We start from the raw sequence: 24,055 nt of genomic DNA, 5'->3' as shown, positions 1-24,055 counted from the left end.
GAAATTGGTGGTGGTTAGAAAAAGCGTGTTTCCTCTTATCTCAGTATCTGAAGTACTATTATTATTCAAAAATAGAAATTAGATGTTTCCAACAGTTACCACAAATGATGTATAATATCAAGAAACCTTTACACTTTTTCCTTGTGGGTTACTGTTTCAAGTGAGGTCATCTTAAATCTTTTAAGGACTTATGTCAATATATCCTGTGCTCCTTTTGTTGTTGTTGTTTTTGTTTTTTGCTGGGGAAGAGGGAGGGAAGAAAAGAGAAGCAGAAAAACTTGCCCTCATCTTAAACTCCAGCAAGAAGAAAGCTTTACAGAAAGGATTTTGTTATTTTAGGTCGTTTAAATAGCCTTTTGTAATTGAAGTTCTTTTCTGGCAGATATATATATAAAGGAAAGGAATATATACGGGAAGACACTTAGTGTCAAGATTAGTTTTTCCAGTTGATGTAGAACTTTATTGGTATGATGTGCTTCTTGCTCACAATAGGTTTTGGCACGGTAAGCCTGCTTATGAAGGTCTGGGTATATAGATGAAAGAAACATATGGTAAGGGTGTAGGGGGGGAAAAAGGCACTGATAAAAATGTACATGGAGGGAAACATTTTTACCCTGGTCAAAGAGAAATGTATTTGCAGTTTCTGCACTGACACATCAAGGTAATGACTATCCTATGATTAAAAGAACTGGGATGCTGTCATATTACACATTATTTTCCAGATTCTTAGGGAAGTGATAACGTGTTAAAATTTGGAAATAGCTGGTTCTAGACAAGGACATGAAACAAGGACAACAGAACTATCATCTCAGACTACCAAGGAGAAGAACTCGTAAACGTCTAGGTCTATGAAAACTTTCTATCTTGCCACTGCTGAAACACTACTTAAAGCATTTTTTGTACCTGTGACCTTTCACCTAAGAAAACAAAAAAATACAGACAGATACAGGAAAAAAAAAATCAGTTTGACAGCCTCACAGCCTTCTCCAATTCCTTTCTGTACAGTAGAATATTCATGACTCTTTCCTTTTTGTTCTTCCTCTTGTGTGCACGCTCTTTCACCTGAAAGCTTTCAAGTCATTAGAGATTCCCACCTGTTAGAGAAACAATCAGGTTTGGGACTCATATTAAAGAGGATTTTATTAACTAGTCAAAATGCAACAAGTATGCCCACTGGAAAAAGGAAAAAAAAAAAAAGGCAGTTTATGCAGTGCTGCAGTAATTCAGAATCATTCTTCCATACAGTAACTTATTCATGATTTTGTCAACAAGCAGCAGATTTCATAGCATTTATTTATTATAGCTGAGTAATTTCCAGATGAGCTGTTACTTAGATCAAACATTAACTTTATATATTTATATATATATGTTTTATGTTATATATATGTTATATATATATAAATGTTATATATATATAACGAACATTAACAAACAACACATAGACTCTTCATAAACACCCTCAGTTAATTCAAAGAGTGTGTTACCTACTTTATTCAAAGTAAAGACCACCTTTGAAACAACAAAATCAATGAGTTTCCTACTACTTCCTTGTGTTCAGGTTCATGCTTTAAATGCTTAAATACTATATGTTTTATGAATTGAGGTCCTTGTTTGATTCTTTACATGTATTAACACCTGAGGTTTGTCTGAATGGAGAAAACAACTCTTACTATTCTTGTATCCACGTTTAAATAAGTAAATTTATTAAAATCTATCTGAGGTGAATGCTGCCTGATCTCGTACTGACAAAAACTTACTGCTGCACACTCCCACAAGGCACAATTTGTTCTGCATTTTTTTATTTAGAAAAAAAACCACAAAAGCACCAATTTGAGCAGCAAATAAGAATCCAACAAGATTAAGGTAATTAATACTTCCTCTGCTTTGAAAATTGAAATTTGAAAATATATTGGCTGCTCTTTTAATAGAGTGCTGAAAAAATCACTGTTTGAGGACTAGGCTAAGGATCAAAGCCAGAACATTAGCTTTAAGCAGAAACATGCATTTTTGACAGGTAGAAGTGCAATAGTAAATATCTTCACCTTATTCTGATTTAGGTCAGAGCAGGAAGTCATACCGGTAGCTGTATTATCATCGATTCTTTATGAAATAAGCTCTCAGCATGAAATACTGGATTTCAGAAGATTAACACAAACTGGCATTTCTGTTTAGGTAAGTAAACTAAGGATGAGAAAAATAAAATCACATTATTAAATTATTTTTAAATTTATTGCAGTATAATCAGCACAAACAAGTACTTATTACTGAGGACCAAAAAGCTACAAAAAATAAATCATCAACCAATCAATCAAGTCATTCATGCACATTTCTCCCATAATGCAGCTGAATTAACTGCCTATAAACATAAAAAGGAGAACAAGTACAGAAATGTTGTATAAAACTTGAGATTATTTTTATGTACATCTAAATCCCACTCCTAACTCAAATGAAAATTTAGGAGTAACAAAAAAGCAACAACACAGAAAGCATATTAAAATAATTTTCAGTTCTTTCCTGTAGAACCAAAGCCACCTTCGCCACGTTCTGTATCATCTAGAGCCTGAAAGACATCAATGATGATAAGCTGTTTTAGTGTTCTAACTTGCCTTTAATTTTTACACAACAGATATCATCTACCATCGAGAAAGATACATTTACTCAGCTTCTAGCTAGCTATAACGTAAACTAAAATAAAACATAGGAGACAGATAGTTTTGAATACTTTCTGTACAAGTTTAAACAAATACCAAATGAAAATATTTCTCATGTGCCTTTTACCTCTGAAGACTTAAACAAAAAAACCAAACCCTCCAGTTAAATGCATGCAAAGCGTAAAGATTTTTATTCAAAACAGCATGGTAGCGTTGCTGCCTAACACTGAAAGTAGTTTTAACACAAAGTATTTATTTAAACCATAAATTTCAGCTTATATACAACTATCTTAAACTACTGATTCTTGAAGATAGCAGAAATATTTCCTTTTGTTAACTTACTTGAACTTCTTCTAGCTCAGGATAGAAAATGCGTTCGCAGATGAGCTGGGCAATCCTATCCCCTTTCTTAACTGCAACAAAGTTAAATTATAATTTCCTTTTTTAAAAAAGCAAACAACCAATACATAGCTTAGACAATCCCTTTCTAGAGTATGAGAACGTATTTAAGTGTAAATACTTATCCGAAGCTTAGTTAAGCAAACATTAATAGTCCCAGAAATATACAGGATGTGATAAACTTGTGCTTAGGCCTCATAAATTAAGTTTCAACAGCAATACTAGCTCAAGAGATCTCTGCTCATTCCTGCTGCGACACCGTGGCATCTTAAGTGTTATTATGCATAAATACTGCAGATGCTGTGAGACAGTTCCACGATGTAGCTCCCTTGTGAACTAGATACAGGAATTAATTTCCCTGGGGCAAAAAAAAACCAACCTGAACTGATAAAAGGAAAACAAAAACTCTGGTTAATACCAATTTCATTCAGAGAACTTTTGTAAGAAGCTTGTAGCCTTTTCTGCCACTTCACAGCCCAAATCACTAGCAGTATCTTAACTGTGTGCTGAGGCTTAAAACTGCATTTGCAAAAGGAGAGCATGATTAAGGAAAAATTCTATCTTTATTATTCATATTTCCCAGAATCCCAGACTTTCTATCTCAAATCTTTTTTGCCGAGCAAGAAATAAACCAAATTACAAAGTTGTACTTCAGTAAAGCTCATGAATCTAAAGGTTAGCTAAGTAGTTCTAATTAGTTCTCTAATTTAATAGTAGAAACTTTTCAGGTTTCCTTAACAGGACATTAAGTTTATATGTTTTTGTTAACTGTAAAAATGTTCTCAGATAACTTTATCTCTGCGTAGACTTTTAAACAAAATTAGTTTCTCATTTCCCATCAGATGGCTGAAAACAGGCTTTGTCTAGCTCAATACTTACTTTCAAAAGTCTCCTTGCCAAAGTTGAAGAGTACCACACCAACATTTCCCCTGTAATCTTCATCAATAACACCAGCTGACAAAGAATTAAGAAAGATACGCGGTTAATAAATGTTGTCAGTATTTAAAATAATGCTGGTTTAGATTAGGTAGGTGAATGCCGTATCTCATACTGGCATCCTTTATACTACTCGTGCAATTAAACAATATATATGAAAACACTGACACATCTAAAACTGCTAGTTAATCTTACAAAAAGAACTGAAAAGCACCGTCATGTATTAAGAAGTGTTTTGCCATTGTACTACTAATTTTAGTTGTAATACCCTATCTGAAATCAAGACAGCTGTACCAATTTCAGCCTCCATTTATTCTGCTAACTACAGCTCCTAGAGTATCAAGCACAAATTTGTTTTCTTAACTTTAACACTTTATTTAGGAACTATGGATTTACATGGATTCCAGTCCCTTATTTCAGGCAAGCTAAAAGAACTAAAGCTTTAAGGAACTGAGGGTTTCCTCATGGATTAAAAGCACATAGCAAAGCACAAAGGCTGGGAAGACCTGAGTTCTTGTTCTTCTGCTGTGAAAGGCTGAGGGTAGGACTTCTGTAAGGTGCATACCAGGGCTGATTCCCTCATTTCAGAAGCAATGGGAGCATCCACGGGAGGAATACCCAGCTACATTCAAGCGTAAATACTGTATAAATAGCTTTCTATTATATATAAACTATTAACTCTATATTCGATAATCTTTAGAAAAGTACTTCAGGAGATTATTTATCTATATATATAAATTACCATTCAGGTTCTCTTTTCCCCTCTCAGATACAGGAAGTATGTTTCTAATAGGAAAAAATGGAAATTAGATTTCCCTGTGGACCAAAGTATGTATTTTGAAGTCTGCTTGCAGAAACACTAAAACGAATGTCCTTCCCAGGCATTCAAGGAATTGTACATACAAAATACTATCCGTAGATCATAGATGTCAAAATAAATTGTAGTATGACTATACTTTACTTTGAATTTTTATTGCTGAAGCACAACATATATAAGTAAGATTAGAAAATGAAGGTTTTTTCTCTGTTTCTTCAGCTGCGTGAAAGCACTGCCATATGTACCGTACGTAATGTTACTGTGTGATCTCTGCACTTGTTCTGGTGTGGAAAGGTATCTATAGAGCTCTATTTCCCATGTAATGTTATGGGTTAATCCAACCACATTTCTGAAAAGTAGCCTAATTAAGCTGCTAGTAAGATCAGGAGTATCCCCGAGTTCTGGAAAACCAGCAAAACATGCAGTTCTTGTGTTAGCTCACTGGTATTTGTGTGCAATTGTTCAAAGGGATCCTATCTGCAGAATACTGTCAGAAGTAAGAGTCAACAAATTTTAGGGGTTGCTATGTATGAACACTTTCCAGAATCGAAGTTAAAAAAAAAAAAAATCCTGAATATAGTGTTTGGTTTGGTTGATTCAAAGAGCTTGATGTACTGAAGCTACGGGTACAAGTCCTGTACTGTTTGTTTGTTTTAGGTTAGACCAACTTTCTGAAAGTCATCAGCTAAATTGAGCATCACAATGCATCACTTACATTAGTCATCACATCTAAGAGGTTTCTTGCACAATTTCTACCACAGTTCAATATTACAATTCAATATTTAAAACCTTTAAAAACCAAACCCTGAGAGCCTGTGTCAGTGTATAAGCAGAAGAGAATGAACTATAAAATACTGTGAAAGCTGCTTCTCACTTCTAGAAATGTAGTCTACCTTCCTCCTTTTAAAACACAAGATAATCTATAATCCCTAAGCAAGGGGTGACACAAAGTGTTAGTGGGGGTGCTACACATATAATTTATACATACTACATATATGCATGAGAAAGGGAGATTCAACCAATTGTTAATATCAGTCCAAACTGTTTTAAGCATCACTCAAGTTCAGCGGTCAGTTGCCCATTAATTTGGTGCTTTTGTTGACATGCATCAATCAGCTGAAGAGCTGAAAGTCAGGGTTTATATTTGGCAGATAAAATTGTGTACATATGCTCATAAATGCCCATTAAAAGATCATTAGCTCTTTGGATACATCCTTAATTTGACAAACCATTCTCAAGAATTTCTGTGCAGCTAAGAAAACATTTTTCTAGACTATATGCTGGGACAGATAATGTAATTAGAGACTGATAATGGAATTTGCTAGTTTAACATATCAAGGGCTAGTTTTATTTGTGTTATAGTATTCTGCTCTGATGTAACACAATACTCTAAAGTGATTCTTAAAGTCTAATTCTATTTAAATAGATATTAAGCTTTTGTGGGTATAGAATGTATCAATTAAAGTAATATCCTTAAATTTATACAGGTAATAAAATCCTGTCACATTTCTGCTGGAATTATCTAAAGAAAATCTAAATTATCTAAATTATTAATTATTTAGATAATTAAATTATCTAAAGAACAATTGGTGCAACTTAAAGGCATTTTAACTGCTAATGATGCTTCTTGGTCTACCTGTCATTCCTACTATTTTCTGGAGGGGAAAAAAAAGAACAGTATCTAAAACCTAGCTTGTGTTGGAGTGTCTGGAGCTTAACTGCATGTTAGTATTCTCTCTCTTCTTAAACTTCAAACCATTTTTTTTGAAAGGAGTGATACTGATTATAGCGGATATACTAATCTACAATCCACCTAGTCAGATGTGTTCCCTGACTTTTAAACAATGGCATTAGCAGAATCTCAGCTTTATGTATAGGCACTAAAATTTATTTTACAAGTATTGGCTGAAAAGCTTGTCATGAACAGACACCAATTTCTTTTGACCACCTAACCTACTTGAGTACTACTAAAGAGACTGGCAATGAGTTTTGGGGTAATAATATGGAGCTATTATTTAAAACCATACAGAAAACACTGAGTATTTATATTTCTACAACTATCTTAACATTATTACTTTTAGAAATCAGGCTGCCATAACTCCTTCTTGTATTCATCATAGCTTTCAGACTGGGTATCCAAGGGTCATACCCTCCCCACAAATATGTAATTCTAGATGAAGTTGAGTATGTTTGTAAGAGAATCCTGCCCTTCAATTAATATATATCATGTTCTAACACCAGTCGCTACAAGTTTGCCATGTGTTTAACCACTGTTGGCAGTAAGCTAGTAAAATTCTTCTGAAAATTGTTCAAGCTTAAACTTTAGGTAGTTTCTCTTAAAAGTGGCTTTACAGCAGTGGCCACTTCCATTTGAGAAACCTGTAATTTGTAAATATCACTTTAAAATTCAGGCTTCCTTCTTCATTTCAGCAAGCTTACCACCGGAGAGAATGACCCAGACCAAAGAAATAAAATAGCGTGTAAAATGGAAGACAGGTGAGCTCTCTAGGAATTGAAAACTGTCTGGTAATTCAATGTGGAACACTGATGGAACACTGATTTCTGTGTCTGAACTGGTCAGCAACATTTAAAACGTAAGTTACTTACAATATTCAGTCGACCAGGAAAAACTCTCACTAAAGCACTTAAGTTTTGTAAGCTTAGCTATAAAGTAAACAATTTTTGTAAAGAATCTACAGAGAGCTTCAGACTTATTTTCTAGTAGGTGAGAATTGCGCTTCCCACACACTTCTACGGATGAAAGCTTTCCAGCAGATGCAGAGTAAGGACATTTTTTTTTTTTCCTCAAAAGCATACATAATACAAACAAAACTTGCAATCACAGTTGAAGGTATGTATTAAGAAATAATTTTAAAATATATTTTGTGGCCAAACCCCCTAGTCTAATGCTGCGCTGAATGACTGAAATACTTTCAAAGCCACAATAACTTCAAATTCCATGAAATAATTCCATTTTGTGTAAAGTTTCTGTAAAATTAATTGCCTTCCAATCCTTTTCTCTTTAAATGTATTATACCTCCATTCACATAGTCTGAGCTTAACCACCACCTGGATTGAGTTCAAACTATACTATTTGTATCAGAAAATATATGATCCTTGGAAGATACAAGAAGGTGTAATCCAGGAGGACCTGACAGTCCTCCTTCTGCATGGGGTCAGAAACAAACTGTATGTACTGGGCATACTGGAAAAAAAAAAAGTAAGTTTTTTGCCTTGGCATTCTGTTATTCCACAACACCAAGCTGCAATAATTACACACACTGCTGAGCACTAAGACTCTCTTCTAAATTACGTGTATTGGGTGGAAATAGTCTAAATCATTTTTGGAAAAATTGTGCATTAGAATTGGCAGTCTGACATACTGTCTTACTCTGTCAGAACTTTGGCATATCATTTTTTGGGAAAGCATCCACACCTAGCAGATGTGAATTCTGAACGTGTTCTTGCATGATCCCAATTCTTCCTCCTTGACTTGCAGGACTTCTTACAATGTATTTTTACTTAAATGGGTAATGGCTTTCATTGTTAGAAATGTACCTAGGCAGGACAAATTAAAATGATATAGCAATTGTTGTTTGTTTTTTTCCTTCATAAAAGGTCCTCTACTAACTGTTAGTAATCATTTTACTTGCGTTTTTTAAACTCTTGTTTTTTGAAAAACTGAACATAGGTTATCCTGTTAAGCACTTTTTATTTCCTTCGAGTACCTCCTAGTTTAACTTTCAGATCAAGAAGTGTTAGTGTATGTATTTTTCCATGAATTAAAAAGTGTTTGTGTCACTTTTAAGAATCACACAGTAGTAGACCATGTACACTATATAGAGTCACAGGTGTATAGAGACTCTTTGATTCCTATCTTAGTGCTCTCCTTTTCATGTTACCCAGCAAAACCTGAAATAAATTGCAAAGAGGAGTTACTGCACAGGGTTTTTATGAGGCAGAAAATGTATTATTTAATTCTGAACTGTATTCTTGTACTGTTAGAACACTTTAAGATACATTTAGAGGTAGTTAAATTGCTGAGGTTGCAGCTGAGCGCAGTCTAACTCCAGAACAATCACAGCAGTGAGAATTTTGTGATGTAGATGTCATTTTATAATAAAGTATTAACAGAATTGCCTGTGACCTGATCAACTCCACTGCAAGACTTTTGACATCATTTATGTCATGCTGCAGTTATAGGGATATGGCAAAAGGATGATGAGACTTTCATAAAGGTTTCTGTTTTTATGTATATACGCCTATAATAATTGTTTTTAGAGATCCGTGAATTTCTAATTAAGGAAAAGTTCAAAGTATATTAAAAGACAACCTGTCTAAAACACATCTGTTGCTAAAACTGATAAAAAAGTAAAGACATGTAGAAAGTAGGATTTGCTTTACTTGTTTCAAAAGATTTTCAGATTTTAAGTCAATAAACGTACAAAGTTAGTTTAAATTTTATTTGCTTTATATTTGTTGCATTTTGATCACTAAGAGTAAATTAAAGTTCTTTGTAACCTAATGAACAATTTTCTGCAAGTGAAGAACTGCCCACAATAATGGTGTATTCCAGTGGTTTTTATCATTTTATTTGTGTACAATCACTGTGTCTTCTGCATAAAAGAAAATCTGTATGCTTTAATTTAATTCACTCAGACCTTACACTATGCTGAAAAGAATCACACACGTGTTTCATGAAAATGAAGAAAGCATACTGTAAAAAATCATTTTAAAGTCTAAATTCCAAAATAACTTCTATGCCATGCACTGCTTACATGAATGCTATGTGGTTATTACAGGAAAATCAGTAATAAGCCATAAAGTTTTGAAGTAATTGTGATTTACTGGTCTTTGAGGGTATTACTCAATTATCTCCTTTTGCCAGACAACTAATGAAGCCAGCATTATTTATTTACACATATTACAATGTGAAATTAAGGCACTTCTAACAATCAAGATTTACGAAGTTATAGTAAAAATAACAAAAATCTTACCACCAACATCTATGAAGTGCTTTGCAGCTAAGCCAGAACGTGGTGCTAGAAAACAAGAATTTTAAGTGTATTTATTTTGTTTTTAAACTCTTATAAAATATTTATAGGTTAGCGTGTTTGCATGAAGTTGTGTCAGCAAGAACTGTTTCCACAGTCTTTCTAAAATAAATGTGATTTTACAGGAACTACTGTAAGTGTTATTGTATATATTAAAAAAAAAAAAGCAGCTGCTACAAGCTACATTAAGACTGAAATCTTTAAATGATGCAAGTATATCCTTGTTTAGACCACCAACTGCAGAGCAGGTTTCTCCAAAGAATGCTGGAGCAGACAATGACTATCTAGTGTTGGTTTATTTTTGGCTGTTACCGCTGTTCTGGAATAATCTCAGAAGATTATTAGGTCAATCCATTTTAGTTACGATGGAAAACAGTATCTGACAAGCAATTTACTAAGAACGTTACAAACATTAAATGATGTGCAGTTGTTTTTTTAATATATATCTTGGCCTACTTTAATGAGGTGCTAAAAGTTACTCTCTCCAGAATTCTTTGTTTGGATTAAAATAAATTCATGTGCACTCTCCTTTTAGATGAAAGGAAACAGCAAACTCTAAGCATGTTCTTCCACTGAGATAGCTGTTTGTCTGTTTGTTTTTACTTAAGGATTTATATGTAATTCAGAAAAAGAATGAACAAAACATAATAGCTTGTACACATTCTCTCAATTATTTTGTCACTAAAAGTAGTAAAATTCTACCATACTCTCCTATTTCAGAGTTTTTATTTTTAAATAGTCAAGGGTGCATTTTCCATTTATCCATTATTCATTGGTCTTTGTCATTTGAATTCTGAAACTGCAGAGAAATAATTAACTACTGCATAGCCTATGAAGTTATATGCAGGTTATGAACATTTTTACTAGCAAACTTCAAATGTTTTTCACAAATGCCTACTGTTAGGCTTAATAAACCGCCTGCTTACTTACCTACCCGGCCATAGCAACCAGAAGGAAGGGCAATTTGAATGTCTGTTTTCACTACAGCCTTTTCCATAGGTGGTATCACACAGTCGTAGGCACTACATTACGGAAAGAAACACTAGTTTATACAGAATATTGAAAAAAGACATCTCTGTATTTTAAGGTACAAAATTACCCGGAATTACTCCTGCTGGGACATGAGAGAACATGACCTGCCACGGAATTTATACAAGAAACAGTTACAGATTGACGATATTCGTATAAAATACAAGACCCTCCCATTTTCACAGTGCTAGCTTTCAGTAGCATCATTTGAGCAGCATAATTGTGAAATTGTTTCTTAACTGTTTTTAACTGGTAAGGGAGAGACAAAACATATAAATTAACTTGAAATTAACCAGGTCAATGAGGATGTGCAATTTTGTGTGCCAAAGAAGAAACTTTAAGGAGTTTCTCTTCTGATTAAGCTTTCTACAGCAGGTGAGCTAGCTATAACCTAAAAATCTACTGCAAAATATTAAATTATGTTAAATTTTAGGCAACTTTTTTTTCTGAGCAGGTCAGAAGTTTAAAATTTGCACAATTCTACTGAATTTAACTCAGAACTAGAGAGATTTTAAGCTCTTTCTCACACCAGACAACTGGAGGCTTAAGGAAAGGGGGTGGTGACAGTACCATGCAGTGAGGCTGTTCTACTGTTTTAGGCCAGCAAATCATGGCCTTGAGGAAGAACTTATTTTTAAACACATGGAAGTATCAAAAAGTTTTCTGTGAAGCTGTCTTTTTCCAGGTGTACAGTACACTACTGGAACAAGACAAAAACAAACCTGGAAAAATTGAATACAATATAAAGCGTTGAGCGTGGCAGAGCACAGAGATGCGTAAAACCTCAGAGAGGAAGTCAGATGGTTAAGGGGAAAAAAAATACAGGATGGATATTTAAGTGATACTACAAAAAGAAATTAGAAGAAGGCAGAGTACAGCGCAGCCATAGCTAGTGATTGTATCTGATCACTGAACAATGCAAACAACCATGTGCTGATATTCCTAGACATAATGCATGCCTTTCAACAACGCTTATCAGTTGAAGCAAACCCAGCCCTGTGCAGCCATGACCAGGGCTCCTGCTGGGCGCACTATCAAACTGCCACAACTTCTTTTGGCCGCAGCACCCAACGGCCAAGAGGAGAGCGGCAAAGCAATAAGCTCTGGCAGACCAAACCCATGAGTGCTGACTTTTTTTTATTATTTCACAGGAAAGCACCCGGTGCTGGTGCCAGCAGGAGCTCATGCTGCCATGCCAAGCCTGACAGCGCTGCTGCCTGACGGCCTGGGGGCTGCGGCATGGCTGGAGCTCTGGAAATGCGGGGAGAGGGACAGGCACAAGGGAGCCGAGGCACCTGCCGGCCCCACGAGGCGGAGAGGGACGAGCACAAGGGAGCTGAGGCGCAGGGTGGCTGCCCGCCGCTGACAGGCCCCGGGGAGGAACCTCACCTGTACAAGTCGTAGCCCGCGGCTCGAGCGGAGCCCCTGGAGGGAGCAAAGGCGTTCTCGGAGAGCTTGGTGAAGCGGAGCCTCGCGGAGGGCTCCCCGGGCGCCGAGCTCATGTGCCTCTTGCTGGGGGACGGCTGGGAGCAGGGCATGGCTGCGTGGGGCGACGCAGAGCTGGTCGTGAGGAGGGTCAAAAAGCGCGCGAAAACGCGAGGCGGGAACCGCTCAGCCCCCGCCTCCCCCTGCCGCTGAAGGGGGAGGCCGCCCCCTCCCTTCCCCTCCGCCCTCCCCTTACGGAGCCGCAGGAGCCGCACGAAACGGGCCGCCATGGGGGCGGTGCAACGCCTCAGGGCGCCCGGCGCTCCCCGCTGCTGGCCGGGGGGCGGCGGGCTAGGGGGCAGGAACAACCCCCGCTGGCTCCAGCCCGGCCCGGGCCGTACCTGCCATGCGGCACGGAGCAGCCCCGGAGCGCGGCGACGGCGGCGCCGCTGAGGGGCGGGCGGACCCCGCGGGGCGTGCAGCGTTGCAGGGGAAGGCGATGGCGGCTGCACGGCGGGCGGGGCTCGGCCACGCCGCTGCCCCCTGCAGGAACCACGGTACCAGTCCTCCTCCTCCCCCCCTTCCTCCTCCTCAAGCCAAGCGTATTCCCCCCCGTAGGCTGACATCGGAACCTGCCGCCTTTGGGCCTGCACGACTTGTGCTTCACCGCGTGGATGGATGTATTTTTCTCTCCGCACATCGCTGCGGGCTCTAGGAGTTTTCTTTGCTCCTCTAAATTTTGTCCCAAACCCTCTCCTAATGACATTTTTTTGAAAGGTCAGCGTGTATGCGAGTGTCTCCTGGCTGTGTCACGTTTTGAAGTGCAGCCAGGTGGCAGTGAAACCATTGCTGCGTGTTGCACTCTGAAAAACAGTGTTGTGAAAAACATCCCAATTTGGGGTTTCTTTGTTGCTGTCCGGCACTTCTAGTCTTAATAATATTCACCATTTGAATGAGAATGCATATGTACTATAGACCTGTGTAGGAAAAAACATAATAGTTAATGACTTCTGATATAACCCATTCACAAATAGAGAGTTGATCAGATTTTTATTTTTTTTAAGTTACATCACATTAATGTCTGATTATAAGTGGTTATTTATACAGCCAGCACTTCATAATGGTTACAATTGCATCCTGCATCGTGTAGAAAAGGACTGATTTTGTGAGCAGCCTGGCTCCTCCGTGAGGCAGGCTTGGTTCTAGGCTACATGTAGGGTAGCCAGGAGGCCTCTGCATAGCAGGTAAGGGAACTGTCAAAACATCTTGTCATCAAGGAAAAAGGCCTCAGCTGACCAACACTTCCCACCCTCAGGTCTTTACAAAAGACAAAGCTGTTGGCAAGTTTGCCTTGGTGCTGGGAATGTGTTGTTTGCTCTGGAGATAAGCAGTTATTTGGTCAACATTTTTGCATTCTTGATGGCTGACTATTGCTGTTCTCCATTAGGCATAGCCTGCTGGCTTTGAAAAATAATAGTGAGGTAAACTGAAATTATCTGCCTTTTTCCTAAATTGAGAATAAGAGTGGCGGCTGCTTTCTTGTACACGGGAAGAAATATAGTTTCTTTTAGGGATGCTAATCCATAAAATTCTCTGCACTGAAGTTTTGGTGTTAGAATGAGCATTTTTATTATGAGGAAAATGTGGCTTTAAAATAGAGCTTTCCCTACTGTCACCCCAGCCTGACTTAGAACAGCTGTCTCTCTCAGTGATTAAGATGTGCAATTTAGAAGGCTGCTGTGGGGGTGTTTATTTGCAATTAAGTTTTATTTTTGATCTTGTGTTTTGCCGTACTGTGTTGGGACTGTAGAATTTTGTCATTGCTTTTTACTCTGTTCTGGAACAACTTTAGTGCTTTATTTTTGCTTGAAACTGAATTTCCTGTGATGAAATTCCAGCAATGGCATAGCTGTGGGTTATTGTTATTATTTGTGGAGTATGCAAGCTGAAATACATTGGGTTTGGTCATGGGTTGCAATGGCACAGAACATTTTCTGCTCTCACAACAGTTGAGGTCAGCACCAGGAGGGAGGCTGCTGAGGTTTGAGCTGAAGAAGCTGAGGGTTGCTTGAATGCTGTTCTCCCAGCTTTGCTGATGAGACGGGGACCTCTGACAGAGGGGAGGTGACAAACGGGTATGGTTAAATGAGTCCGTAATAGCTAAAACGGGGTTGCTGTTTGCACCATATCTCAGACTTGGTGTTAATTCATGCTACCTGTCTACCTGTTGCTATGTCTGTTACTTGCAGACTACCAGTCAAAAGTGTTTTTGCCTGAAGGAAGAACTTGAAATACTATACAGAATTGTAGAAGACGGAAAGGATGAGGGACATCCAGGCTTTCTGAGAATGGAGAGCCATCATTTTGCCTTGCCAGGATGGCTTCTGGTACGACTTTTCGAAGGTGCGATGAAAATTGTCCAGTAAGTTACCCCAGTCTTAAACCTCTGTGGGTGGCTGGGGCCTTGCACTGTGATCATGATGACTAAATGGAGAACCCTTTTGGGTGTGAAGTAGGACAGTGGCATGCTCTTTGCCCAATGTGGCTAGACCAGGTGCAGCTATTTTCTTCAGAATATAATGAATTTTTGGTTACGGTCTTCTACTTGCACTGTTGGGTTAAAAAAAACCAACAAACTAAACTTTGTTGGGGACTGAAAATCTAGTCAAAGGCCTGTTGGAAGAATGCTGATCTGGAGCACTAGATAGGGGTTACAGTTACTGAGCACCCTGCTTTATGGGTGTATGATCAGGATGGGCAATTTGCAAGTGGTTGTAAAGAGATTTAAAGAACTACGATACAATGCCTTCTGTGACACCTGTTTGAGCTCCACTAACATGAGGAGGAAAAGGTGCGATTCACTGATGAGACAAGCAGTAGTGGATCATTTTAACAGGCCCTTAGGCCTTAAGCGTAGCTGTATGAACTGTGGGAGGCCGAGGCCATCATAGAATTCTCAAAATATTCTTTACTTCTTCAAAGAGTGGTATTTTCTCATTTGTACATCTTTGGTCAACTTATCTGTGCTTGCTTTTGTCATGTCTGATCAAATCAACCCTAGACTATTTAAACCTATGGAGTTGGTAGTGTGATATATGCTCAAAAAGTGCTAGACAGCTTTAGAGCTATGTTTTTTTCTAGAGATGTCAAATGTGTAATTAGAATTCAGTTACTAACATGGTGATTAAAATTCAGCAGTTATTTTATGTGTAGTATATGTAAAAAAGGAAGTGTCTTTTACAGAGTGGGAAAGGAGGTAGGTGGACTGATAAAATTTTGCAACTGAAGTTGCAATTCAAGAGTTCATAATTAGCACGCTCTCCACATTAGTCGTGCAAACACGTTAAAGTTGTGGTGAAGAAGAAGCTCTTTGGAAACTAGTGTGTTGAAATTACTTGTGGATTTGTGAAAAAAGCACTTCTCTTTCAGGTAGTTAAGCACAGTTGTGTGTAGAGTTTGTGCTGCTGGTTATAAATCCTATAGCACTGTTGTGCTAATTAATTAATCTCTGTAGTCTGAGCAAGGACTTTTACATTGATGTGTATGTTAGTGCTTAGTTTTTGATGGCTGTTCATTTAGAAATGTACTTCTCGGGGATTCATTGTTGCAATGCCTACAGTGATGTCTGTGAAAAAAAAGCAGGAGTAGTATTGAAAGTGCCATTACTAATGCATATCACGCTCTTTCTTTTTAGATCTGCTTAGTTCCCTAATATCAGTTTGGGGCAATGTTCCCTGTAGACTGAGAATTTACAGGAGTTGAAAATATTTAGGAAACTATCTTCACTCATGTACATAATTGAAGGTCTTAATACAGATGCATAATTGCCCCTAGTCCTTCCATATCTTGTGATACGAAACACACTTACAGAAGGCCTAATTAGAGCTTCCCCAGAGGCTCTTTCTCTTTCCATTGACTGTTTGGGTACCTCACAAAGATAATATCTGTTTGTTGTCTGTGGTAAGGTGGAAAGGGTGGTGGCAGCTGCAATTCTACCAAGGTGGAAGGACTTGACAGCATGTAACAAACTCCTTTATTGTTGCTTATGACAGTGTATAACAAACTCCTTTATTGTTGCTCATCTCACTGTGAAGGATCAGAATAATTTCCATGTTTTGCAGGTACAGAATTTGAGATTTGGTTTGCTCAGAGTTGTGGGGGAAGTCTGTTATATCTAGGAAACTCATATATCTGTGTCATGCAGTTAAACTGCAAAGTTATCCTTCAGCCTCATTGTAAATGTGTAAGAAGGAGCATTAAGAGAGAATACCAGTATTTCATATCTGCCTTTAATAGATGGAGAAAATAAACCATGGATTATTGGTCTACACTACCATGTTCTGCTGACTTGCTTCTACTGAACTTGAAAAATATGAATATCAAATATTTGACATTTTTGGACATAGAGTGCTAGATCTTCCACAAGTTACATTCTCATAATTCAAGCAAAGATGGAATCTGAGGCCTGCTTTGAGATCAGCATTTAGTGAAAATCAGGGTCCACCGGCTTTCCTGGGGCTTAAATTTCTGTTAGTCTATTCAAAGCAGTTGCAGAACAGCAGTAATTAAATTAGTCGTGCTCCTTAATGGTCTTTAATTTAAATAATGCTTAGGCATAGGATATAGCTTTCCCCATTAAAAGGAGAAACTGCTTTTATTGACAGCTGAAATGATAAAGTACTATAATGTTGCAGAATTGAAAATAGAAAAACTGTGTAGCTTAATGGATTTCCTTTATTTCAACTTAATGTATAACAAGTATTATTTAGAAAGTCTAAAAAATAACATAAGTTTATATAAATAAAAAATAAGGCATTCAGCTCAGCTAATCATTTGTTTTCTAATCACTTACATAAATCACTGTATATTACATTCCAAAGTATAATCTCAAATTATATTAACTCATAACAGTCATAGCAAAAATTGTCAGAATATTTAGTATTTGAAAATAATTTTGAATTTCTTTGTGAAATTTACTTACCATCTTTAATTATTGAAATCATACATTCCATTCCATGTCAGAGCTTGAAAATTCATTATCAGCTCTTGCCGTATAGAATCCATCTCTATATCTATATATCTTTTTTGTTTGCAAGTTAATTAAAAGCATTTGAATTAGCATTACAATTTAAGTAAAAGAATCTGCTGTAGGCATAGGTTTTAATTTTAATGTAATATTATAATTAAACAGCATCACAGGTATTCTGTTGTTTTATATCAGTTTATGGCTTTGACCTCATGGGTACTGTACAGTTGTTTTTTTCTCTCCCACATCGATGCATTTGATTTTCATCCTGTGTTTAGTAGCAATTATGACAGTGCAATTTGAAAGTATTTATTTATAGATTTAATTCTTTTTACACTTAGCTGTTAAGTTTGGCTTTCTAGTATAAATATCACAAGCATTTTAGTTACCATATAAATAAAATTAGTGGAGTTTCTTCATTGTGTTCTCAAAATATTTGCTGTCTCGTGTTATACAGGTGGATTTTCCTGCTTTTGCCTGCACTGGAGTGTAACACCACTAGGGACCAATCGCATTTTCTTGTCCAGCTCTCCACTATGTTGCCTTGAATTTTGATAAATTTTCTGTCAATAAGTGAAGTTTTAGATCTGTATTAAATATGTGTGTCTTTAATAAAGCACTGCCATTAAAAATGTGGGGTTGAAATCAAGCATGGGATGTTCTAGGCACTGAAGTCTTTCTAAGAATAGAAAGTCAGTACGTTTTTGTGGTTGCCCCTGACCATTAAAGTTGGAGGAAGGTTCTTTGAGAGAATTTCTAGCCAAGCCATATACAGGTAATCAGACACCACTCCTTTTCTTGCCACTGGGAGACTCCTGTTCAGATAGACAGAAAAGTAAAATTAACATTATTAAGAAAAAGAGGAGACCTGAAAACATGCATCTCACTAAATATTAAGTAGAAAACTTCAGCTGTTCATATGCAACTCTGAATGTTCATAATTAGACTGTGTGATTGCTTTAATCTTATAAAGCACAAAGCTACCATCAGGTCTAATCTTGCAAATTCTTGGTCACCTAGTTAATGTCATTAACATGGCTGTTTGTTGTGAACACGAACTGTTTGTGAATACCTTTACCTTGACTAGATAAAGAAGCATTTTCAGCAACAATGATTTTTTTTTAAAGGATAAAAATACAGTACATGCACATTTTTGCAGTCCATCAGTTTATTTCCTGATGCATAGCTATTGTGAGATGTGAGTTTTGATGTATGAGTCAATTTATGGTAAACATTACACAATCACCCCTATTTTGGAGACTGAATTAATGGGGCTAAAGAGCTTTATCTGTGCATCATAAATACTAAGTGATTTTTGACTATCTTTATGAAAAATGTGGCTCTATCTAAAAGTTGATCTGAAAATGACTTTATTCTGTGTTTTTATTGGTGACATTTTCCTTTATGCAGTTAATCATCCTTATTCAGTTTCATGTAGTTTCAAGTAGATCTTGGCAAATGACTCACTCCATTGATTATGTGCAAACCAAAAGAGTTCTTTCTCCAACTTTGAGTTCTTAATAGCTTGGGATGGAAGGGGGGAAGAAAGGAAAATAGGTATTTTGTGCAGGTGGGTAAGCAGGTGTAACACTCAATGTGTAGAGTGGGATGTGAAGATTACATTTTTGACACATTCATGAGTAGAGCTTTGCTTTAAGCTATGAAGAAGTATGAGGAGAGATTCATATTTAGTGCAGTCCCAGAGAATCATCAGTGCAGATTTAAGCCCTTCAAAATGTACTTAAAAGGCTATATTTGCCCTCAATGAGTTAACACAAGTGTTTCTGTTGATCCAGTCTAGAATCCCTATGCACATAATATTCTCTAAGTTAAAACCAAAACCATGCAACTCACAGGACAATGAGGTTAGCTGCCCTTGAATGCTCTTGTAAGAGTTCATTCAAACGGACTTGGCGGTAACTCTGTTTAAACGAAAACATGGGAGAAAGAAAAAGATTGTTAGGTAAATGATCTGCAGTCCTACCTGTAGCCCAAAAGATTTTCTGCGTTGGCAGCACTGGAAGCCAAGTCTGCTCTGTGATCCAAAGTGACAGAGATGGCAAAATACAAGGCTGCCTAGGATGGGCTTCTTGGTTAATACTGATGCCCAGGGGCCAGACTTCTTCACATCTGTTCATGGTCTCCTGGGGATGGAGATTGTTCTGGTACCCACACAGTACCATAGCTGGATCAGGCATAGTTTTCAGGTATCTGTTTGGCTATGTAGCATAGCTGTTTTGGAGATGTGAAGAGACTCGTGATATTGTTTGCTGATGGTTAATACATTAATTCATCTATTTTTGTAGTGTTGAGCTGCCATGCCAGTAAGGCTAAACATCAGCATGTAAATGATCACCTTGCCACCCTACAAAAATTCTTTTCTTCTCCAAAAGACCAGGGCTCTAGAGTAAGACTGTTAACTGCTTTAAGAGTTGTGTATTTGTATGGATGTTTTTTGCACTGCATAAATGGCTATTATTTTGAGATTCAGCCAACCTTACTTTGGTCAGGCTCTCAAACTTTTTAACACATAACAAAAGTCATAGAGAACAAGAGGGTAGAGCAGGGACGTTGCAGCGTGGGAGACAGATGTATCTTAAATGGTGTCTTAAAATAACCTTTCTATTTCAGTAGAGAAGGTAAAAGGTCATTTTTTTCCCCATTCAGACCTTAAATTTTATTTCTCTGCGGAAATTTCACTCTTGTTTTACCTGTGTTACATAAATAAGAATACTTGTAATTTAGAAAGTTATCTCACCAGAGTCATCCTGTAACATCACCCTTTATCTGTGGTGCTGCCAGGCTTTTTTCTCTTGAATTTTAAATGTGTTCTAATATCCTCCATAAAATTCCCAGAACTGCCTTACTGCTGAAGATAAGAGGCATGTCTTTCCAGGTGTGCAAGCTAGACATTTCGTTGCTGTTATTTTAGAGAGACTTGGCACTTTCCTATTGCTGACTGCTTTAAACATAGAGGTGGTTTTTTTTGGTTCTTTAGTTACTGACCTAGATGAGACCAAGCTTAACCACTGTGTGTGTGTATGTGTATATATGTATTTTTCCTCCTCTTGTATCCTCATTGTTTCTGGACACAAGTGTGTATATTTGGGAGTATATTTATGTTGTCTTTTTTATGGAGATTAAGGACTCTGACTCTCAGGTTTTGATGATTTATTCTGAGAGTGTTTTAAAAGTTTTCTGCCTGCAGCTGACTACCATCATTTTATGCTGGCTATCAAGTCTATGAAAAGGGTAATACAGTGAGGAGTCAGTCTGCTTCCCAGCTGCTGCAGTCAGTAGTATAGTGTGTTATCTTAAATCACCATTGATTTCAGCTTATGTTAATATGTCAGGCTGTGACCCTTGGCATCTCTGATCTCTTACAATCCTTGCTTCACTGAGGAAGTTACCAGCATCATAAAGTGGAGACAACTAAACTCCAAGTGCACTCAGGTTAATCCAACAGGAACTGTACAGAAGATTGCTGGATTCATTCCCTGAGAGTTGCAGCAGAACTTGTGTCTTAAGAATGCAACAGTTCTAGGTAATCTGTTAGCACTGGCCAGATGAAGCCTGGCAGTTCACTGCTAAAAAGATACATTCCAAAAATATTCAAGAGCATCCCAGTCTCTAATTCACCTAGTGGATCAGCCAGCATCAGCCTTAAAATACTTTCAAACTGGGGGATAGATCCTACGTCGTAGGCAGGTTTTTTCAATGGCTCTGCCATTGAGGTAAGAATCCATGCTAAATTTTGCCTTTTGCACAAATTTCAACAGCTAGCTGTAAGGACTGGATTCACCTCTAAATTTGCCAAAGCGGTGAATATTTGGAACTGTTCTCTGCTTAAGAGATTCAGGCACTTAACACTGGAACCCCTTAATAAACCTCAGCAGATCTTATTAGCTTGGGTTTAGCACAGTTCTCTGGCTTCTGGCTTAGAGGTGGCTTTCGTCTGGCTGGCTTTGAATGTAGGCAGAGCTTAGCCTGGAAAATACTTTGTAAAACATACCAAGGTCTTACACAGTACTGAATAATGTAATCATAACACACCCGCAGTGTTTATAACATAAATGAAAATTGTAAATATCAAATACAGGTTTGTACATGTTATGTTTGTAATTCCATATCTGGTATTTCATATTTTCTCACTAATAACTTCAAGCATCTGGTCTAGAGTGTAAGAATAGGTACAAATGTAAAAAGGTAGTGAAGGCTTTACCTTCTCTTTGAATGCTTCCAGCTCAGCATCTGTAATTTTCCACGGAGTCTCTCGCTTTAATTTCTCAGCAGTTGTTATATCTTTGCAGCTTTCATGGAGGCGATATGGTTCAATCATCTCTTCAAAGAATTTCCAACTGAAACAGGAATTACAAAGGATGTCTTGCTGCAGGATATGAACTTACTTATTTGTAGACACTATGTATGGTAGACCCCACTGACTATAACTGTAGCTGAAAAACATGCAAAATCTTTAACTGTTCTGTGTGGCATTGTGCCCCAAGTTTTATCTATACCAGATCAATATGTCGAGGCTATTTGAGGATAACTAAAAGATTATTTGAGGATAATGAAACACTGCATTTGGCCTGTTGTGGTTGCAGAGAATTTGTTGCATTTTCCTGGCTATAGCAAAAATACTGAAAGGAGTTGTGCTGTAACTCCAAACTGCAATATACTGGTCACTGACATTAATAAAAAATATGGGTCTCCTCATAAATACCAAGCTTTTATTCATGTTGTTTTACCATTAACTTGAGCAATCACCTGGCTGGTACAAGTTTACTGTCACAGCTTTCATGAAATAAAAAAACAGGCTTTATAAATTGCCTGTAGCAAGGGGCTGAGGGAAATGCTGTGGATTTTTGCTGTATGGAGATTAGATTGGTGATCATTTCCCATCTTTTCCACAGTTTTTCTCTCTTAATTTCAGTTTGTTTCTTGAAGCTTGTGACTGTCATCATCTGGAGAAGCTTATCCTGCCATGCTTCCCTGCTTGTCATTTTATTGGGTATTTCTATCATCTCACAGAGATCTCAAGGAGTTTGTGTTAATGCAAGTGTGTTTCTATTTGTGTTAATGCAAGTGTGTTTTCCCCTTTATGCAGACAGGCCTAGAAATAAGTGAAATGGGAGCCTGGGCACGGGTTGGACTTTTCAATATGGCCAGGAGGTCAAGAGCTGGCTTAAAGGCAATGCAGCATTTAATGTTGCCGTGGCTGAGTTGCCAGAGAGCTCGTCAACATCCTTAGTGTCTGTTTCAGTATGTAAAAAAGTGATAATACTTTTCATTATTAGTGAAATAGTTGGGATACCAGCTGGGGGAGAGATGCAGTGATCTAGAAAGCGCCTGGCACAGTATTCACTTACTCTGTTCAGATAGTGCTGTTGCAGCAAATGTATTTGAATTTTATGTTAACACCACATCCAAATTCTTTTTGATAGTTTTTATTTCTGTAAAATCATTGCTTAGTACTGGGGAAAAATATTCTGCACAGTTCTTTATATAATTAAAACCATATTAACTTGAGGGATCAAGAGGGTACTAATAAGTGACTTCAGCAATTTGTAGGTATCTAGTAATAATATTTTTATGTTCTTCAATTTTACCTCCCAAATCAAAATTTCCAGTGTGCTGTAGAAACACTGGTGAATCTAGTACTGTTTTTGCAAAGTTATGTGTGTAGGGAGAAACGGGGCCCAGAAGGATTAAGAGACTAACCTGAGGTTCACCTCAACTCAGTGGAAAGGCTCTACGTGGTGAAGAGCAGCCCTTTGACTGTAAAGTCTCTGTGGGCTATTGAGTAAGGGATGGGATAGAAGGGAGCATAGCAAGATGAGAACGTTTTCAGAGGATCCTTAATACCAAGATCAATATTGTGAATTGAATTAGGATTCAGTTGTTCACTGAGGAAAGTACTTTTGTCTACATATAGCAGAAGAAATAGGGTATTTCTATAGAGAGATGTTTTAGAAAGCAGGGACTCTTAAGATTTTGGATGTTCTCCAATACGTGGAAAAGGAAATCCATAGCTAACATGAGTAAGCGGAGTTCCCCTTAGCAAAAGAGAGAGATGTTTACCCTTCACCTGGGCTTGTCTATAACAGGTTCTGAAGTAAGTACCTCCTGTAACATGTATATGGAAGGTATCACTATATAAAGTGTCAATGCAAGCCTAGAAAAACAGGAGGAAACTGTTAAGGTCAGATTTTTATGTTTTAACTTGCTGTGGAGAGCAAAAAGTTTAATAGTGGCATGGAACTGAAAACAACTGGACCTAATAGAGTTGGAGGTGGAGCATCCTGAGTGCTGTCTTACCAACTTCCTAACTCTTGCCTGAGAACATGAATTCTGTAGATAAGTTAATTTTTAAAAATATGCATTTGAGTACATTACTATACTTGAGTGATGGAGGTATATTATAATATTGTACTTGTGGGCAAAGAAGTATGGTTATTCTTGGCCAGAAAGATATTAAGTTTATGAATGCATGGTTAAACCCAGAAGAGTGAGTTGGCAGAGAGGGCAAGTTTACAAGGGAACTGTGGCTGACTGAATAATATGGTGAAGTGTATTGCAAACTAAATAGATACGAAAATACATCATCAAATGCTTGTTAATTTTAGTGTCTCTTAAGTACGGTGTCTAGTTAGGCTTTATTAAAACTATCATTGCAACATAAAGAAAAAAGTCTGTGTTTTTTGACACTTTGGATTGT

General features: G+C 37.4%; 2 protein-coding genes and 1 long non-coding RNA gene across 5 annotated transcripts in view; 1 reads left to right on the top strand and 2 right to left on the bottom strand.

Annotated features, from left to right (window-relative positions):
- Positions 1-1,463: 1,463 nt before the first annotated feature.
- On the bottom strand, positions 1,464-12,850 carry DUT (deoxyuridine triphosphatase). 3 transcript variants are annotated; one of them, XM_048052362.2, is made up of 7 exons: positions 12,713-12,850; positions 12,276-12,426; positions 10,788-10,879; positions 9,801-9,845; positions 3,930-4,004; positions 2,994-3,064; positions 1,464-2,560 (listed from the first exon to the last, which is right to left on the bottom strand). In XM_048052362.2, the coding sequence occupies exons 1-7, from the start codon at positions 12,717-12,719 to the stop codon at positions 2,504-2,506; spliced, it is 498 nt and encodes a 165-aa protein (XP_047908319.1). In that variant the 5' UTR covers positions 12,720-12,850; the 3' UTR covers positions 1,464-2,503. The 3 variants fall into 3 exon arrangements, with proteins under 3 accessions (XP_047908319.1, XP_047908320.1, XP_047908318.2); XM_048052363.2 differs by having other exon boundaries at positions 12,276-12,446; positions 12,713-12,821; XM_048052361.2 differs by lacking the exon at positions 12,713-12,850 and adding an exon at positions 12,568-12,586.
- A 70-nt stretch (positions 12,851-12,920) lies between these two features.
- Positions 12,921-24,055, top strand: part of LOC106033647 (uncharacterized) — a 54,422-nt gene continuing 43,287 nt past the window's right edge. The window contains exons 1-3 of the long non-coding RNA XR_010834242.1: positions 12,921-13,792; positions 14,321-14,446; positions 14,561-14,714. This is a non-coding gene — a long non-coding RNA (uncharacterized lncRNA). The remainder of the gene's footprint in view (positions 13,793-14,320; positions 14,447-14,560; positions 14,715-24,055) is intronic.
- The window catches only part of SLC12A1 (solute carrier family 12 member 1), a 46,685-nt gene continuing 40,646 nt past the window's right edge, over positions 18,017-24,055 (bottom strand). The window contains exons 25-27 of the mRNA XM_013177283.3: positions 21,560-21,695; positions 19,192-19,259; positions 18,017-18,152 (exon numbers count right to left, since the gene is read on the bottom strand). Coding sequence (XP_013032737.2) covers positions 18,017-18,152; positions 19,192-19,259; positions 21,560-21,695 — 340 coding nt within the window. The remainder of the gene's footprint in view (positions 18,153-19,191; positions 19,260-21,559; positions 21,696-24,055) is intronic.

This window comes from Anser cygnoides, chromosome 11, assembly GCF_040182565.1.
Source record: "Anser cygnoides isolate HZ-2024a breed goose chromosome 11, Taihu_goose_T2T_genome, whole genome shotgun sequence".
Classification (NCBI taxonomy): domain Eukaryota; kingdom Metazoa; phylum Chordata; class Aves; order Anseriformes; family Anatidae; genus Anser; species Anser cygnoides.
Note: the sequence above shows the minus strand (reverse complement) of the source record. Positions and strands in the feature narration are given on the sequence as shown.